The 17,915-nt window shown below is 54.1% G+C and overlaps 2 protein-coding genes across 10 annotated transcripts; both read left to right on the top strand.

Moving 5' to 3' along the window:
- The first annotated feature begins 1,057 nt into the window (after positions 1-1,057).
- POLE4 (DNA polymerase epsilon 4, accessory subunit) lies at positions 1,058-3,768 on the top strand. Its single transcript, XM_037382580.1, has 4 exons — positions 1,058-1,258; positions 2,563-2,647; positions 2,930-2,971; positions 3,307-3,768. The coding sequence occupies exons 1-4, from the start codon at positions 1,058-1,060 to the stop codon at positions 3,318-3,320; spliced, it is 342 nt and encodes a 113-aa protein (XP_037238477.1). The 3' UTR covers positions 3,321-3,768.
- LOC119146604 lies at positions 3,617-17,143 on the top strand. Of its 9 annotated transcripts, XM_037384557.1 has the most exons (10): positions 3,769-3,830; positions 3,932-3,999; positions 4,125-4,490; positions 4,961-5,037; positions 5,663-5,758; positions 7,856-7,995; positions 9,057-9,324; positions 14,612-14,793; positions 15,350-15,408; positions 16,221-17,143. In XM_037384557.1, exons 3-10 carry the CDS (start codon positions 4,474-4,476, stop codon positions 16,369-16,371), a joined length of 990 nt encoding a protein of 329 aa, XP_037240454.1. In that variant the 5' UTR covers positions 3,769-3,830; positions 3,932-3,999; positions 4,125-4,473; the 3' UTR covers positions 16,372-17,143. The 9 variants fall into 9 exon arrangements, 8 of the variants coding, with proteins under 8 accessions (XP_037240456.1, XP_037240454.1, XP_037240453.1 ...); XM_037384559.1 differs by lacking the exons at positions 3,932-3,999; positions 4,125-4,490 and adding an exon at positions 3,617-3,669 and having other exon boundaries at positions 3,772-3,830; XM_037384556.1 differs by having other exon boundaries at positions 3,932-4,490.
- The last annotated feature ends 772 nt before the right edge of the window (positions 17,144-17,915 follow it).

Genomic DNA, 17,915 nt, shown 5'->3' with positions numbered 1-17,915 from the left:
AGGTCCTGGTGGCACCGCTTGTCACCTCGGGGGGAGATCCGAGAGGTCAGGCCAGGCGCCGTGGCAGGGATGCTCTGCCCAGCGACGGGTGGGTGCTGGTGTCCCAGCCCCATGGCAGCATGTGTCCCCCAGCAGCGTGTCCCCCCAGCCCTGTGCGGGGCTGTCCTCCCATGTCCCCCAGCCCTGCAGGGCTCTGTGCCATCAGCAGCGTGTCCCCTCAACCCCCAGCAGCGTGTCCCCCCAGCCCTGCGGGGGGCTATCCCCCCATGTCCCCCCAGCAACAGCGTGTCCCCCCAGCCTTGCTGAGGGCTGGTGTGTCCCCTCATTCCTGCAGGGGGCTGTCCCCCCAGCGGCATGTCCCCCCAGCCCTGCGGGGGGCTATCCCCCCATGTCCCCCCAGCAGCGTGTCCCCCCAGCCCTGCCGGGGGCTGTCACCCCAGCATCGTGTCCCCCAGCCCTGCGGGGGGCTGTCCCCCCGTGTCCCCCCCATGTCCCCCACCCCTGCGGGGGCTGTCCCCCCGTGTCCCCCCAGCATCGTGTCCCCCAGCCCTGCGGGGGGCTGTCCCCCCGGTGGTGCCCGCAGCGGCTGCTGCCTGCGGAGGACACGGGCAAGGCCGGGCCGGGGACGCCTTGGCCAAGCGTGGCGGTGCCCGGGGGTCCTGCGGGGGGCGGGGGGCACCGGAGGGTTTGATCCCACCAGCTGGAGGGGGGATGGAGGGGGGGTCGCTGCCGCGGGGGGGGCAGAGCCCTGTTCGGGGGGAGAGGGCGGCCGAGAGCCGGGCCGGGGGCACACGGGGCGGCGGGGAGGCCCCACAGGCGGCCGGGGGAAGGACGGGGCCGGCGGGGAGCCCCGGGGCCGTGTCTGCGGGCGGGGGGCGCCGTCTAGGGTGTCCTGGGATCCCCGGGCCCGCGGGTGGGACGGGGGCGGCAGGGCCGTTCCTACGGTGCCCCCCGACCCCCGCCAGCCCCGGGCCCCGCCGTGCGGAGGCTCCGCCGCGGCCCCCTCGGCCCGGCCCCTCCCCGCGGCGGCCCGGCGCAGGCGCGGCGCTGGGGCGGGATGGCGGCGGCCGGGCCGGTGGCGGGCGCGGAGGTGCCGGGGCCGGGCCCGGGGGAGGAGGCGGCGGGCGCGGGGCCGCCATGCCCGGGGCCGGCCCGCCTGGCGCGGCTGCCGCTGGCGCGGGTGAAGGCGCTGGTGAAGGCGGACCCGGACGTCAGCCTGGCCAGCCAGGAGGCCGTCTTCGTCCTGGCGCGGGCCACGGTGAGGGGCGGCGGCGGCCTGCGGGAGCCCCGGGAGCCGCAGCCCGCGGCGCTGCTTCGCTCTTAGAACCGGCGCTTGGCGGGGGCTTAGCTCGGAGGGCGCGGCGGGCCCCGCTCCAGGCGCACGGTAGCCCCTGCCGGGCCGGGCCCGCCGGCTGGAGGGCGGGGAGGGGCCGGCGGCGGTGGCCGGGGCCCGCCGGGGGGCCGTAACGGGGCTGCCCTCCATCGGGGGGGCTCCCGCTGCGCGGGCCGGGGGCGCTGGCTGGGCTGGGCTGGCCCGGCCGCCGTGTGAGGCCCCGTGCGGCTCTGCGGCACCTCCCGGCGGCCAGGGCTGGGCACCGGCGGGGCAGCGCCGGCGGCTGGGCTCGGGCTGCGGGGCACCACCGGGTGGCGCTGGGCACCGGCTGCTGGGTGCCACCGGCTGCTGCTGGGCAGTGGCTGCTGGGTGCCACCGGCTGGTGCTGGGCAGTGGCTGCTGGGTACCACTGGCTGGTGCTGGGTACCACCGGCTAGTGCTGAGCTCAGGCTGCTGGGCACCAGCTGGTGCTGGGCTTGGGCTGGTGCTGGGCTTGGGTTGCTGGGCTTCAGTGACTGGGCACCACTGGCTGGTGCGGGGCACCATCTGCTGGGCACCACCAGCTGCTGGGCTTAGGCTGCTGGGCACCAGCTGATGCTGGGCTTGGGCTGGTGCTGAGCTCCAGTTGCTGCTGGGCTTCAGTGACTGGGCACCACCGGCTGGTGCTGGGCACCACCGGCTGGTGCTGGGCACTGTCTGCTGGGCACTGGCCAATGCTGGGCACCACTGGCTGGTGCTGGGTACCACTGGCTGGTGCTGGGCTCAGGCTGCTGGGCACCAGCTGGTGCTGAATTCCAGTTGCTGCTGGGCTCAGGTTGCTGGGCTTCAGTGACTGGGCACCACCAGCTGCTGGGCACCTGCTCCCCACTGCTGAGCACCCACCGCGTGGCACGGATGCCGGTTGTGCTCAGTCCGCTCCATCCTGAGCTGAGCATAGGGCACCCTTCTTCCTTCAGAAGATGCCGTGGGAGCAGCTGGTGTGCAGCCAGACTCCCAGCCCTGTGCAGGGAACCCCCTGTGTGCGACACACTCGGGGCCTTCTCCTGTTGCTTCTCATGTGCACCGCTGTCCGACGATCGCATTTGTTATTCTTAGAGCAATTTATTGGGAAGGGGAAATTTTAAGGTGGAGGTTCTGGTTTCATGCCAAAGTCGTGCAGGACCTTTCCTCAGGGTGTTCTCTCCTCCTTTTCTCATCCCCTGTGTGAAACACTTCTTTTTGCCTTGCAGGAGTTGTTTGTTGAAACCATAGCCAAGGATGCGTACGTGTACGCTCAGCAAGGAAAAAGGAAAACTCTGCAGAGAAAAGACCTGGGTATGAGGCATATTTTGTGCTATCCTTAGCAAAGTGTTGCAGTGATGGAGGATTTTCCCACCTGTCCCGGTGGGATGAAGCAATCATAGGTGCTTCTCTTTTTCTGAAGATGGGAGAGAAAAACTTCTCTTCTACCAAATATTATGCTAATAATTTCACACACAGGCTCCAAGCCAAGTAAACCTCTTTGAAATCCATTGCTGTACTGTGATGTAATTTCAGATGCACATGCAAATATGGAGTTGGTTTATCCATGTTAATTGTTTTCAATTTGCTTTGCAGATAATGCCATTGAAGCTATTGATGAATTTGCTTTTTTGGAAGGTGAGTTTCTACTTGGTTTCACTTGGTTTCAGTATTTTCTGTAATCTTTTTGGGAGAGAAAGAACTTAACCATCTGCAGAGGCCACTGTTTCCGCATCTTTAATGATGTAACTTGTTATGCCCCTCTCTGAACGGTGAAACACAAATCCAAGTGGACCCTGAAACACATACAATACTTTTTAGCTAGATTTGGTTTTACTTGCATGTGATTTGCTTAAACTTGAAAAAAAGTTACTGCATATTCCTTTGGCAGCTTGTAAACACGTTTCATTTGTCCACATAACTGCATTTCTAATTGCTGAGACTAATTTTTTTTTTTCCTTTTCCATTTTTAGGTACTTTGGACTGAGGTGGACAGAGATGGAGCTCTCTGGAGAAAGAAACTGAGGAGATGGACATGGAGTGGAAAACAGGACACTGAGAGTTTGAAAATAGTTCCTGGAATTGAGACACTGAAATGACAACCATAATATTTTGTATAAAGTTTAAGTTGTTGTAAGTTCTTTATTTAAAAGGCAGATTTTTTTTCATAAATATTTTGTATGTCACTTAGCTGTGCCCTGCCGCCACGGTGCAGACTGCTCTCCAGCTTTGGCCAGGTCACACGGCAGTTGCTCGGAGTAGTTGTCCCTGCCTCTCCAGGTACTCTGCAGCACCACAGAGCTCGGAATGGAGAGTAGCTTGGCTCAGGTGCCCAGGCATGGTGAAATGTTTTTTTTTATGGAAATGTATTTTCTTTGTATATGTTTGTTTCTTGGCCAAACACAATTAAATTTTTTATTATTTTTTTTGTTGAACAGCTGTGCTGATTTCTCCTGTGCTGCTGGGATGAAGGGGATGGTGTTCCTGTAGCGCTGCGGTAAATGGCATAGTTTTGAAAGGATGCCTTCTAATAGCATTTTGCTTTCGCTAATTGTGTCCTCAAGGCATCTATCCCAGTGAAGCCCTGTTGTCCTCCAGGAACTATGAGCTCCAGGCTTTTTCCTAGGGGTGTACAGCTTCCATAAATCTCTGTGATTGCTGCACCTGTAAGTAGTTGTAACCAAAAAAACCCACCACCCAGCCTCGACCCAAACCCCTATTTCAAATACCAGAGTGGTGTCAGGTGCCTTATGCTGCCATCACTGTTCTCTTGTGCACTTTCATTCCTCAGTCTGGCAAAAAAACAAAAAAATTTCCCTGGGAACTGGATCGGTTCCCTGCCACGTGCACTTGGCCAAGGTGGTGCAGAGATCCTCACTTCTGTAATTCAGAGGCATGGGCAGCAAGCATCCAGGACATCCCGCTGCCCTCGGCAGGCACAGCTGAGCCCCTTGCATCACCCGAGCACCATCTGTGCCTCTGCTGTTTCCAGGATTTTGGTGGGGGGGCTAGCACTTCCCTGCGTGTATTTGACAAGCTAGAAGGAAAGATGGTTCCTCTTGGCTCCAGGACTCAAGTCACATTGAAAAGAAGCAAAAACAGAGCAGCAGCCTCTCCGTCTCGGTGTGGTTGTGGGGAATATGCCGACATTGCTGGTGTGAGTCCTACCCTGTTGTCATCTTTATCAAAGAGCCAGCTTTGTTTCAGCTTTAGTGTCCCGAGGGCAACAAAAGGGGGCTGTCCCTAGATAAAAAGGCCATTGAATGCAATGAATGAGTTTGAAGGATGAAGGTTCCTTTCAAATGAGGGGACTTAAAAGTGACTCCAAACTGAATTAGTTTGAAAGTGGTGGGAAGAACAAAGACCCCCTGGGAGCTTCCCCAGGCTGGGAGCAAAAGCTCTCAAGAAACGCTTTGAAGTTTGCTGGAGGTCTGATCCCTGTAGACATGTTGTGGGAGGATGCCATCACTGCTCAGGCTGCTTAGGTGTTTGCTCAGATCGCAATCTGAAGACATTTGCTGGCTATATGTGAACCGGTTTGTCGCTGAGCCCTTCACCTGGTGGCCCGCTGAAGGAGGACCTGGTATTAGTATCAGAGATACTGGAGGTCTTTTTGTGTCTCCCAAGGTGCAGTATGCAGGACCCACTAGCTGTCGTCTTCTTCGTCTTCTTTGCTGGGCTCTTGCGTGCTCCTATCTTTGCCAGTAAGTTCCTTTTTCCCTCTCGTTGTCTTCAATGCTGCTTTGGCCTCTTTCATAGGAGAGAAAAGTGCTCGTGTGGGTGTGTAGTGCATGGCTGTGCACGGGCTTCATTCCTATCTGATGCTTCTGTACAGACATGGTGTGTGCTTTCTGCAGTTCTTCGCTGTAAGCAGCACCGAGGGTTGTCTGCACTCAGCAAACAGGTTTTTTATGTTTGATGATGCGGGGTTTGTCTCGGGGGAAGCTGCTGTGCAGAAATCTTTGGGGAGTTCAGTGCCCTTGAGCTGCTCTGTGCTGTGTGTGATCGCTCCTCTTACCCGAGCTCCCGTTGCAGTAATGTGGAAGTAGCAGAGAGCAGGGGACTGATGTCCTAAGATAAAACACCGCTAACCACAACGTTTTCTTGGAGTAATTAAGCAGCTAGGTGTTTAGCCAGGTCTGAGAGGTCAAATGGGTCATGTCCCTTTATAAGGACTCTAAATCTCTCCCTTATACTGGAGCAGTTTGGTTCAGGACAGCAGGTGGCTGGAGACTGGTGCTTGGTGCTCAGCGCCTCCTCTCCGCTCCAGCAGGAAAGGTGGTGAGTTACAACTGGGGTGACACTGGGCTCGGTGGTTTGTGACCGCAGGTGTCGATGCTGACGGCAGAGGGGACGAGCAAGGGAACCTGTTTGCAGAGAGGGGCTGCTGCAGGAGGCAGAGCCATTTCCTCCACGTTGGGCATGGTGAGTCCCCCCTTTGCCCCCAAGAAACCTGCATCCTTTAACCTTCCCCACTCACATCCTGCTCATCATCCCTCCCGTATTCCTTTTATGTTGAAATTATCCTAGTGACTTCTCCCTCAGGGGATTAAGGACAGGAAAATACCATGAGGACTCGTCACCCAGATAATCCCAACGCTTCAAGCATTTTTTGGTAGCATAGGGACTGACGGGCAGCCTGGCCCCTAGGTCTGTGCGCCTGCAGAAAGGAGGTTGCATTTTCTGTACCGGTGTGCTGGCAGGGGGGTTATGTTTGTAGTCTGTGTTCGCCTCCGTTTGGCACTGCATAAATTCAGGACTACTGCAGGCTTTTGCTTCCCAGGATTAACGTTGGAAGGGCTGTCAGCAAGACGGTAGGGCAACCCGACTTTACCGTGCAGAGAAAGTAGAAAATAGCTCCGTTTGTTCACCAGAAAAAAAAAAAAAAAATCTGTGGCCTTCAGGACTAGCCTCTGGTCTCGGTTCCCCTTGTAGCGGCAGTAAGGCTACATAAGATGAGCTTCAGCTGGTTTTAGCACCGATATGTGAAAATGGCTTTAAACTGTATAGCTGAAAGTCTGAGGTTTCTTAGGCTCAGTGCACGAGAGCAGTATTTGCACATATTTAGCTTTTGTTGTTTACAAAATATCAGGTTCTTGTGTGAACAGTAGGAATTATAAAATGATCGTATCCAAATTAAGAACTGTCACGAGCAATGACAGCTCATCATCTCCAGAGGAGACAACTTCCCAAGAGTAAATAATGATGAAAATAGTAAAAGTAGGAATAGATAGCGATAAAAATAATAAACACAGCCTGTATTGCTGCGGGGATGGGAGGGCAGGGGTTACCAGTGTCTCCAGCTGGCAAGTGTCCTTTGCAAAGTGACCAGTGGAGCATTCACAGGGATCACCACCTGGGAATGGCTGATACGCTGCAAATTGCTACCTGGCTTGCTGCTCACTTGTTTCCCTGGGCAAAGCAATCCTGGGGCAGCTAGCGGCGGCTACAACCCATGTCTGAGTTTAGAACGTCCCTACACTTCCTGGTGTCCCTACATACTCCCTGGTGTTGCGCAGCATGGTGATGGGGGCTGCCTCTCGCACTGACACTGAAGATGAGGTTTGAAATCAATGCGAAATCAAAGTTTTGGGGCCCACACTGGGTCTGCAACTCCACCAGGTGAAAGCAGATGAATTATAGTGGTGCTGAACTACTCAATGGGCACTTTTAAGGCCAATATTCTTCCCTGTTATACGATAAAAGGAGGTTTTACATCAGTCAGTCCTTTGAGCATGGACGGTACTGTTGGGGAAGAATAGCTCATTTTAGAAGGATTTCCAGAAGAAACAGCCATCAGCCAATAACCACGATATTTTGCAAACTCAAAATACAGCAGAATAAACCAATCTAAACCTGGATGTCACGGTCCTGTCTCCCATTCCCACCTTCCCATCCTCTGCCCGCAGGGCTAATGTGGCAGTGCCGCAGCTTTGGGGAGCTGTGAGATGGGAATTTGGGGGTGGGGTGGGGGAGTGCAGGTTCGTTTTCAGCTCAAGCAGCCCCACAAAGAGGTTCCTTTGGGCGAGGAGAGCTGGGTTTCTCTTTCTCTTTCTGTCCTGGATCCACCCTGAACCCGCTGGGTGCTCAGGCTTGTCCAGTACCTTCAAGGTCTGCAGTTCAGTGACAGCTGAGCATTTGCATTTTCCTTTTGCTAATCAATGTATTCATCTATTCTCACCCCACCCTTCACGAGCTCACTAAAAAAAGTTAAATTGATGGTTTCCTAGGGTAGATTTAATTGCATTCTTTATATTCTGTAGAACACTTACCAGTCTGTTATGAAATGTTTTACTTCTGATCTGCAAGTGCAGTAGTGGTGTCTGCAGCACTAGCTTTCCCTCTGGGATTTCCACAGGTGCTCAGGCTGAAGGAATCTCTTTCCCAGGCAGAATTCCCAGGGGTGGACCCTGTATTTTTATTCAGTATTTGTGTTGTACTTGGCCCTGGTTTCAGCTTGGGCCTCCCCAGCATCACACAATTAGGGAGGAGTAATCGTTTTGTTAATCTCATGTCCCACAGATGTCTCTGGCAGTCCTGTCAGCGTGGACGTTGGAAAGTGCCGGTCCAGCTGCTCATCCCAGCAGATCAGCTCCCTCAACCCCAGCCTCCTGGAGCTCTCCAGACACTCTTCCATGCTTGATTTCCTTCGAAGCAAGAAGGTGAGAAAAGTATGTTTGTGTCATCCCCATGGCAGGAGCAGTTGGGTCTGGGTGAATGTCATACACTGCTGCCTGGGGTTGTGATTTTATACGTGTTTTAAAATACCTGGTTTGGGCTTCTGCATTGCAGAAAACCCATCACTGAGCCTCTTGTCCTTGTTAGCCAGCAAGCAGTGGATTATTCAGGCTAGACAAATGGAAACTATCCAGTACTGGATGCCTTGTGTCAGAGGAAGGGCCAGAATTGAGCTGAAGGGCTATTACAGCACTTACCCAGCTGCTCCAGGCAGCATCCAAGTGCATTTCTGTCCTCTACCAGCCCAGCAGCAGGACCAACTCTTTCAGCCACATCTGCTGTATGTGAGAGCTGGTGTCCTGTATGTAGAAAGGTTGGAGGCATTTTTCTGCCTGGCTGAACAAAACTGGCAGGATCTGTGATTTTCTGATGAGTATCTGGCCTTCGGGGTGCTTATGTCTTTCCGTTATCACGTCCCCTGTGTCACTGCTGGGAGGGACTAGAAGGAGCCTGTGCACCTGGGGACGTGGCTATGCGCAGGTTGCGATGCTTTTATCCTGGGAGAGCTGACATTGCTTGAAGTCCCATCTCCACCAGGATAACTAAACCTGGAGAGGGAATGAAAACAAGCTCTGCAGGGTGCTGCACGTGTGTGTCCTGTGAGTGTTCACCTGGGGGACTGTAACTGAAAAATGTTGTTGCCACTTGTCCCACTGTTGTCACCACTGGTGCAATGTCTTCCAGGCAGGCAAGGCGCACGTTTGTTCCTCAGAGCTGTCGTCATGCTGACCCCTCCGATCAGGAGCCTGGGGTGGAACGAGGACTGTTTAGCCAGAACAGTTCAACTGATTGTAGCAGGGGTTTAGGGAATAAACAGTCTCTGGTGTGTCGCTGGGAAGGGCAGCACCGCTGCGCTGCCGTGTGGGGAGGAAGGAGTAAAAGCTGAGTCAGTTCTAGATCAGAAGGGGTTTTCACCCAGGAGCTGATGCTGGAGGTTGTGGCATGTTTTTACCAGTGTATATGCCACTTGTGCTCTTCTGTGCAGCTGCAGGTCAGGCACCCCAACTCACTGCTGCGGCCGGGAGCCCCACGATCCTGCCCTGGGGGTTCCTGCTGCGAGCCCACCCACGTGCACATGGAGCGACTCCTGCTCTTGGAAGGTGTTCGGGAGGTAGAGGTGGTCGACGGCTGTCACTGCAGCATGTGCCCTGAGGAATGTCTTCGCCTCCCAGCTGTGAAAACCTTCTTTCCAGACTCTCCCTGGGAAGTCACGATCGATGTGGGGAAATGCTCTGATCCAGCCTACAGTGCAGGTATGGGAATGATGGAGTGTGGGGAAATGCTCTGATCCAAGTTACAGTGCAGGTGTGGGAACGATGGAGTGTGGGGAAATGCTCTGATCCAAGTTACAGTGCAGGTGAGGGAACGATGGAGTGTGGGGAAATGCTCTGATCCAAGTTACAGTGCAGGTGAGGGAACGATGGAATGTGGGGAAATGCTCTGATCCAAGTTACAGTGCAGGTGAGGGAACGATGGAGTGTGGGGAAATGCTCTGATCCAAGTTACAGTGCAGGTGAGGGAACGATGGAGTGTGGGGAAATGCTCTGATCCAAGTTACAGTGCAGGTGAGGGAACGATGGAGTGTGGGGAAATGCTCTGATCCAAGTTACAGTGCAGGTGAGGGAACGATGGAGTGTGGGGAAATGCTCTGATCCAAGTTACAGTGCAGGTGAGGGAACGATGGAGTGTGGGGAAATGCTCTGATCCAAGTTACAGTGCAGGTGAGGGAACGATGGAGTGTGGGGAAATGCTCTGATCCAAGTTACAGTGCAGGTGAGGGAACGATGGAGTGTGGGGAAATGCTCTGATCCAAGTTACAGTGCAGGTGAGGGAACGATGGAGTGTGGGGAAATGCTCTGATCCAAGTTACAGTGCAGGTGAGGGAACGATGGAGTGTGGGGAAATGCTCTGATCCAAGTTACAGTGCAGGTGTGGGAACGATGGAGTGTGGGGAAATGCTCTGATCCAAGTTACAGTGCAGGTGAGGGAACGATGGAGTGTGGGGAAATGCTCTGATCCAAGTTACAGTGCAGGTGAGGGAACGATGGAGTGTGGGGAAATGCTCTGATCCAAGTTACAGTGCAGGTGAGGGAACGATGGAGTGTGGGGAAATGCTCTGATCCAAGTTACAGTGCAGGTGAGGGAACGATGGAGTGTGGGGAAATGCTCTGATCCAAGTTACAGTGCAGGTGAGGGAACGATGGAGTGTGGGGAAATGCTCTGATCCAAGTTACAGTGCAGGTGAGGGAACGATGGAGTGTGGGGAAATGCTCTGATCCAAGTTACAGTGCAGGTGAGGGAACGATGGAGTGTGGGGAAATGCTCTGATCCAAGTTACAGTGCAGGTGAGGGAACGATGGAGTGTGGGGAAATGCTCTGATCCAAGTTACAGTGCAGGTGAGGGAACGATGGAGTGTGGGGAAATGCTCTGATCCAAGTTACAGTGCAGGTGAGGGAACGATGGAGTGTGGGGAAATGCTCTGATCCAAGTTACAGTGCAGGTGAGGGAACGATGGAGTGTGGGGAAATGCTCTGATCCAAGTTACAGTGCAGGTGAGGGAACGATGGAGTGTGGGGAAATGCTCTGATCCAAGTTACAGTGCAGGTGAGGGAACGATGGAGTGTGGGGAAATGCTCTGATCCAAGTTACAGTGCAGGTGAGGGAACGATGGAGTGTGGGGAAATGCTCTGATCCAAGTTACAGTGCAGGTGAGGGAACGATGGAGTGTGGGGAAATGCTCTGATCCAAGTTACAGTGCAGGTGAGGGAACGATGGAGTGTGGGGAAATGCTCTGATCCAGCCTACAGTGCAGGTGAGGGAACGATGGAGTGTGGGGAAATGCTCTGATCCAGCCTACAGTGCAGGTGAGGGAACGATGGAGTGTGGGGAAATGCTCTGATCCAGCCTACAGTGCAGGTGAGGGAACGATGGAGTGTGGGGAAATGCTCTGATCCAGCCTACAGTGCAGGTGAGGGAACGATGGAGTGTGGGGAAATGCTCTGATCCAGCCTACAGTGCAGGTGAGGGAACGATGGAGTGTGGGGAAATGCTCTGATCCAGCCTACAGTGCAGGTGAGGGAACGATGGAGTGTGGGGAAATGCTCTGATCCAGCCTACAGTGCAGGTGAGGGAACGATGGAGTGTGGGGAAATGCTCTGATCCAGCCTACAGTGCAGGTGAGGGAACGATGGAGTGTGGGGAAATGCTCTGATCCAGCCTACAGTGCAGGTGAGGGAACGATGGAGTGTGGGGAAATGCTCTGATCCAAGTTACAGTGCAGGTGAGGGAACGATGGAGTGTGGGGAAATGCTCTGATCCAAGTTACAGTGCAGGTGAGGGAACGATGGAGTGTGGGGAAATGCTCTGATCCAGCCTACAGTGCAGGTGAGGGAACGATGGAGTGTGGGGAAATGCTCTGATCCAGCCTACAGTGCAGGTGAGGGAACGATGGAGTGTGGGGAAATGCTCTGATCCAGCCTACAGTGCAGGTGAGGGAACGATGGAGTGTGGGGAAATGCTCTGATCCAGCCTACAGTGCAGGTGTGGGAACGATGGAGTGTGGGGAAATGCTCTGATCCAAGTTACAGTGCAGGTGAGGGAACGATGGAGTGTGGGGAAATGCTCTGATCCAAGTTACAGTGCAGGTGAGGGAACGATGGAGTGCAGCTGTGGGAATGATGGAGTGCAGGTGTGGGAACGATGGAGAGCTCCCCTCCCTCCAGGAATATGGGGACGAGCCCTTCTGTGTCACCAGCACCCACATCAGAGCTCGGAGCGTGACCTAACAACCCTTGGGTCTGCTACACAAACCCTCTTTGCCTTTGGGTGGGAATGGGATTGTATTTTATCCTGTCAGGATTTGGGTTTTCTTTTCCCTTCCGTTGCCAGGCCCTTACATCCGCAGGTGAAATGGTATTTCTGTGCCCCTGTGCATGGTGTGAGGATGGAAATACAACCACCTCGTGTTAGGGGAAAGCATCCTCTAACCAGAGATCGTAGAATCAATGTGACCCAGGCTGGGAGGGACCTTGGGGGTCTCCACTCCAACCCTTCCACTCAAAGCAAGAACAACCTGATGGTAAAAGCTCTACTGGAAACAGCCCACACAGCAACCATGAAACACTGGAGTGTGAAATGCCCTTTTATCTCAGCCCCAGTGAACCACACTGATGTTTCAGAAATTAATCAGAAATGAACACTCCAAACTAAATCATTCCAGACGGGTCAAAACCTTCTAGTGGGATAAAGCTGAACTGGTTCCTCCTGAACTGGTGTGCTGCTGTTTGAGTCCACACATCAAATAACCGAAGAGTCACATCGGTGAAGTTGAACCAATCTGTTTTTATCAGAATGAAAAGTCACCTTTTATTGGTTCATTGACATTGAATGAACAATTCATTCAAAAAAAAAATGATTTTCCAGCACCGCTTGATAAAATCAGTTCTCCTGGACTTTGTTGATGTCATTTTATTGGCATTTCTGCATCTAAACCCGCCCCCTTAGAAATTTCCCGGCAGCTGGGGTGCCACAGCTGTACAACAGCCACTAGAGAGGGACAGAGACCAGTGGGAGTCTTGAGGTGGAAAACAGCAAAGAGGCCTGAGCTAGAGGGGCTGGGGAAGCCGGGTGGGTGGCAGGGAAAATAAAAAAGCCCAAGGGGCTCTGCTTGTGTATGCCATCCTCCGAGAGAGAGCGGCTGGGCACCGGCACCAGTGCTCCCGCAGCTTGTGTCACCCCGCCGCCAGGCACACAGCAAGTGGAAAAGAAAATTAGGCAGCGTGAAGTGCTTTTTTCCCCGAGGTGGGAGAATCAGCATTTACTTCCCAGACGGGTGAGGGGAAGGTGCTGGGCCATGCTGTTGTGTCCCCCCCCCGGGGTGGCTAATGGATGGTGGCTCACACAGTGATAATGGGCCAGGGCTGGGAAATGTGGACTCAGCCCCAGCTTTGCCTCTGCCCTCCCTTGGGTCTCAGCACTTTCCTTCTAGATTTTCCCTTGGAAAGTCAGGCTGACACTTTCAGTGTCCTGTTAAAGACTGGCGATGTCGGAGGAGCCAGAGGGCTGGAGGAGGATGTTTAAATCTCACCCAGAAATACTGGCTTCCAGAAATCTGTGGTCATTTTGTGTCCTCCTCTTAAGGCATCCCAGAGACGTTTGCTTTCAGAAAATGCTTTTCCCTCCCCTGCAAACACAGCCCCATCCTGGAACAAAGAAATGTCCAGCAGCTGATGAAGTAGCTGGGAGTGAGCAGGAAACTCTCAGGACCATTTTAAAGCCAGGAACCAAACACAAATCCTGAAGGATCCGCACCCAAGGGCTGGGACAGGGAGAGACCAGGTCCTGTTTAGAACCCAAACCCAAGACTGACTTAACCATTGACTTAACCATCCTTCTTCCCCTCCTCTAGCTCGTGCAGTAGAGATTTTAACCCGAATTTAATTGGAGAGACTTAGGGAAGCTGTTTCTTTCTGCACAGCACGTGTTCAAACTGAGCCAGGCAGGTCAGCCTGTGCCTGTTTCCTTCCAGCTAGATTTGGGTTACTGCTGGGATGCTTCTGTCCCTGAGGACCTGCCTGGCCCAGAGGGACCTGCCACTGTCACAGCATGTCCTGGTATGGGTGGGAAATGCAAAGGTGCAGGCTTTTGGTGTGTGCACCCAAAGCCCTCCTTCGCCCTGCTCTCTGCGTGGCTTCCTTAACCAGGCTAGGGCTGTCGCATCCAAACAGAACGGGGCTTTGGCGCTGCACGTTTTTCATTGAGTTAACGCTTGGATAGGGAAAGCAAAGGCAAAGCAGGACTTGGTCCTGCAGCCCCAGAAGCGGGGCCATCGCCTGCCTTCCCTTTCCTCCCCCCTTGTCCCTTCCTCCTTCCCACGGCGTGGGTAGGGCAGACGGAATAACGCGGGCTGATGCGGGGAGATGCTGTCTCCATCCCAGCTCTGGCAGGTTCATCTGCTTGCATGGAGAGCCGAGAGCCCAGCCCAAAGCAAATCCTTGGAGGTGCCCAGGGGAATACACCTCCAGGAGAGCTGGTGATACCGGCTCCAGCACCCGAGAAGCCTGTGCGGGGCACAGGCCCCCTCGCAAACCTGAATGCCGAATGAGTAAATGTTAAATAATGTTCCCCAGCTCCCTGGTGTGAGAGCATGTCACTGGAAAAAGTGCTGCCATGAATATTTTATGTTCAAAGACCTTTTTTTCTCAAAGATAACATGTAATAGCTCAGGCCATCTCCCCAGAGATGGGGCTTTCACAGGGTCAGGTCTGGGACTCACAATTTGCACCCAGAATAACCTCTCTTTGCCCTCTGGTCTGAAACTGAGATGGAGGAACCAAACCTACTGCTGAGTCCCTGAGCTGGTGAAGGAATAAGCCCCAGACTCCCAGCTGGGGACCCTCACACAGAAAACAGCACTTCCCACGCCGGGTGCTGGATGCTGGAGCCTGATGCTGCGTCTGTGCCACATGGCAGACCCCCGGAGAAGATGCTGCAGCCATAGATGCACCCCCAGATTAAATTTCTTTCTTATTTCCTTCCAGATGGACTTTTCTGCATGCCCACAAAGTTCAGCGCTGCTCTAGTCAAAACCCCACAAGGTGGGGAGGTGGTTCAGATGCTGGAGAACTGTGAAATGAAGGAAAAATGCTATCGCGTTTCCCAGGTGGAATATTATTATGAAATCGTGCACAGCTCTGCAGGACGCAGGGAGGAACGGCTCAAGGTTGGTTTCCCGCGGCTTGGCCTCCTCTCTGGAGGATGCTCTGGCATGGGCAGCTTCACCCTGGAGAGCTAAGCACACCCTGGCAACAAACTAGTGGTAAAAATCTCGTATTTGTATTATCTTATGCTATAAAATGTATTTTACCACCACTGATTTGTGTATGCACCAGTGCCGTGAAGTAACAAATGGCCTTTTGTTTGGGGTGAGGCTTGCTTTAAAAAATAATTAAGGGAGCAGCGAGATACTTATTTAAAAAATTCTTTGATCTTTAAGTGTATCTTAAGCTCACCTTCAGTGGAAGCTCTGCTCTCTACTTTAACATACCTTTGCAGACAGGGACCTCTGACTCAAAAAATACTGGTGTGCCCCCAAAGTACTGCTCCTTACCCAAAGTACTTCTTCTTGCAAGTTTTGCCTTGCTGCTGCCCTTTCTCAGGGGGGTACGTTCAGCCTGAGGATGGAGGGTGGGTGGAGGGCACGGTGAGCGGTCCCCTGGTGTGTCCCCAGTGAGGTGCTGCAGGGGATTTTCATGCTTTTGTTTTGCAAATCTTTGCAGGAAATTGATGTGGGAAGGTGCTTGGGCAGCTGCTCCTGGGGGGATCCCTGCCTGCTTAGGTAAGCACAGCTGCCAGGATCCGGCTGGTCTCATTCCTGGGCACATCTGCTGTTTAGCAGATGTATATCTATCTATCTATCTATCTATCTATCTATCTCACACAATCTGCTATTCAGAGGCTGTTCCCATTCCTCCCTAGGACTGCATCTGCTGCTCCCAGGGCAGGACCCGGGGGGATGCCACAGGAGCGGGTTTTGGGTAACACCCACAGCTCACCCTCTGGGCTCTGTCTAACCGTGTAGGAACAAAGCTGAACCAGAGCAGCGTTTGGAGTGGTGCTGCCACCGCACACTGCTCTGCTGCTTCAAGGGATCAAGATTCACCTGCTGGCGAGGATGCCAAATTTGGCCCACTGGGCAGCTGGTTATAGAGCATGTGGTCCCCCCGTGATATCAGACACAGAAGGGTCCTGACAGTGGCTTTCTCCAGCCTGGGATATGCCATTCCTGATGGCAATGCAGTGGGGTGGGAGGAGGAGGAGGAGGGGGATGCTCTGAGACAGGCTGAGTCCAGACAGTTGCTTCAGGCCCGGAGGGGCAGCACTTTGCGTTGCTTGCAGACACAAAAATGTGGCGAATGCAAAGGGAAGCAAACGAAACCACAAAGCAAGTCATCATCCCTGCTTTGCACAGGCAGAGAGGGAGGAGACAGTTCAGCACTTTACACCATGAGTAAGGAATAAATGTGCCAGAAGAAAGCTGCCTCTCTTCTCCCCCCCCAACCCGCCTCTGGGCATCTGCCCTTTTTTGCAGGTGGTGACCCGCAGGGATGTGGGGGGCCGGGGATGTACTGGGTTTGTCTCTAACTGCAGGGAGTCCCAAGGCAGAGAGAAATGTCTGGTGTGGGCAGAAGCTGCCTCCAGCCGCTGCGTCCCTCACCAGTACGATGTACACACGTTCTGGAGCCGCCGAGACCGCGTCCGCACCGTCGTTGCCATCCGACAGTGCAAGTGCAGGGGGTAGCGGGCCTGGGGCTACTGCAAGACCCCTGCCAGACTGTCTGTAGTATATGTAAATGAGAGAAGGGTATTTTTTGAATAAAAGCTATTTTAAACAGCACTTGTATAAATGAACCCTCTAGAAAATGTTTCACAGCTTGTAAAATAAACATCGTGGGCAATTCGCAGCTCCTTGGGGCTCAGCTGGGCAGCCCCATGGCCCCCCCCCTCCATCTGCCCAGGCATTCCAGGGGGATGTGGTGTGCAGGGTGGCACAGGCTCGGCTGCTCCCATTTACAAAATGTGGAGCCGGAGTGGGAGAGGAGAGGGAAAAGGGCAGGCATGTCCCTTTGCAGGCAGCCCCAGTTATCCTGTGGGACACCCGCGTGCTGGGAAGAGGAAGGAAAGGATCCAGAGGATACAAATAATTTCCTCCATCCATCAACTCAAGGCTGTCATTGCCTCCCTCCCTAGGCTGGATAACGAACAGCCCTTTCACCCGCCAAGCAATGGCTTAGAATAAATTATATACACAACTGGGCAAGGAGCCTTCAGCTTGTCTCCTGTCGCGTTGTCCTGGCAGTGCTTTGGTGCAGTGTCGGTCCCACACCATCCTGTCTCTGTGCCAAGCCTCTCACAGAGTTTGTACCTCTGAGCCTCATTCACAGCAGGGTTCCCTGTTCCCTGTGAGATCCAACAGGCTTTGCTAACTCTGGCTCTTTTTATCTGGCTGGTATTGTATAATGATATTTTTTTCCATTAAGTCGTGTGGCATTAAAACAAATATTAAATGTAAAGTGTACAAGTGCATTGTGTCAACACGTCTGCCTTCACCAACCTGATTTCTCCGTCACTGGGGAACAAGAGCAAAAAAACTGGCTTTTATCCCATCATCTGGAGTCCGTAGGGTTCTTGTGGCATTTCATTAATATTGAACATTCAGGAATTGGCAGCAAATGCTTTTTAATGCCCAGGAAGCCAATCGGCTATTTTTTAAATGAAAAAAAAAAGTTTAATTTCGGTTTGGTTCCTCCTGCTGCTGAGTTATTGCCCCGGCCCAAGAACTGGCAGCGCTGTGGAAGGATGCTGCAGCCACCGGCACTGCTGGGTCTCTGCTGGAAGCCTACTCTGCACCGCAGTCCCAGCACCCTGGGCTCCCCTGCTGCATGGGTGGGACATGGGACATGGGACTGGGACGTGCACCCTGGGCTCCCCTGCTGCATGGGTGGGACATGGGACTGGGACGCGCACCCTGGGCTCCCCTGCTGCATGGGAGGGACATGGGACATGGGACTGGGACGTGCACCCTGGGCTCCCCTGCTGCATGGGTGGGACATGGGACATGGGACCTGCAGCCTGGGCTGCCCCTGCCGCATGAGGGGTCCCTGGGCACCCCCCACTCACGCTTCACAGGGACATTGGATGGGGACAACACCAAGCCCCCTGATGTTCCTCACCCCTGGCAGTGGCCAGGGCGTGGGGCAGGGTGAGGTGCTGCAGCAGGACAGGGATGGGGAGGGGATGCTGGTCCAGCCTGCCTGGCTCTCAGGGAGGCCGCATTCCTCCACA

The sequence above is a fragment of the Falco rusticolus genome, chromosome 4, assembly GCF_015220075.1.
Source record: "Falco rusticolus isolate bFalRus1 chromosome 4, bFalRus1.pri, whole genome shotgun sequence".
Lineage (NCBI taxonomy): Eukaryota > Metazoa > Chordata > Aves > Falconiformes > Falconidae > Falco > Falco rusticolus.
The sequence above is the reverse complement of the archived record's forward strand: the minus strand, read 5'-3'. Positions and strand labels throughout refer to the sequence as shown.

Coding starts and splice junctions, on each gene's coding strand:
- POLE4 (XM_037382580.1), top strand. CDS start 1,058: ATGGCGGCGGCCGGGCCGGTGGCGGGCGCGGAGGTGCCGGGGCCGGGC. Junction 1,259..2,562: donor TCGTCCTGGCGCGGGCCACG/GTGAGGGGCGGC, acceptor TTTGCCTTGCAG/GAGTTGTTTGTTGAAACCAT. Junction 2,648..2,929: donor TCTGCAGAGAAAAGACCTGG/GTATGAGGCATA, acceptor TTTGCTTTGCAG/ATAATGCCATTGAAGCTATT.
- LOC119146604 (XM_037384557.1), top strand. Junction 7,996..9,056: donor ATTTCCTTCGAAGCAAGAAG/GTGAGAAAAGTA, acceptor TCTTCTGTGCAG/CTGCAGGTCAGGCACCCCAA. Junction 9,325..14,611: donor TGATCCAGCCTACAGTGCAG/GTATGGGAATGA, acceptor ATTTCCTTCCAG/ATGGACTTTTCTGCATGCCC.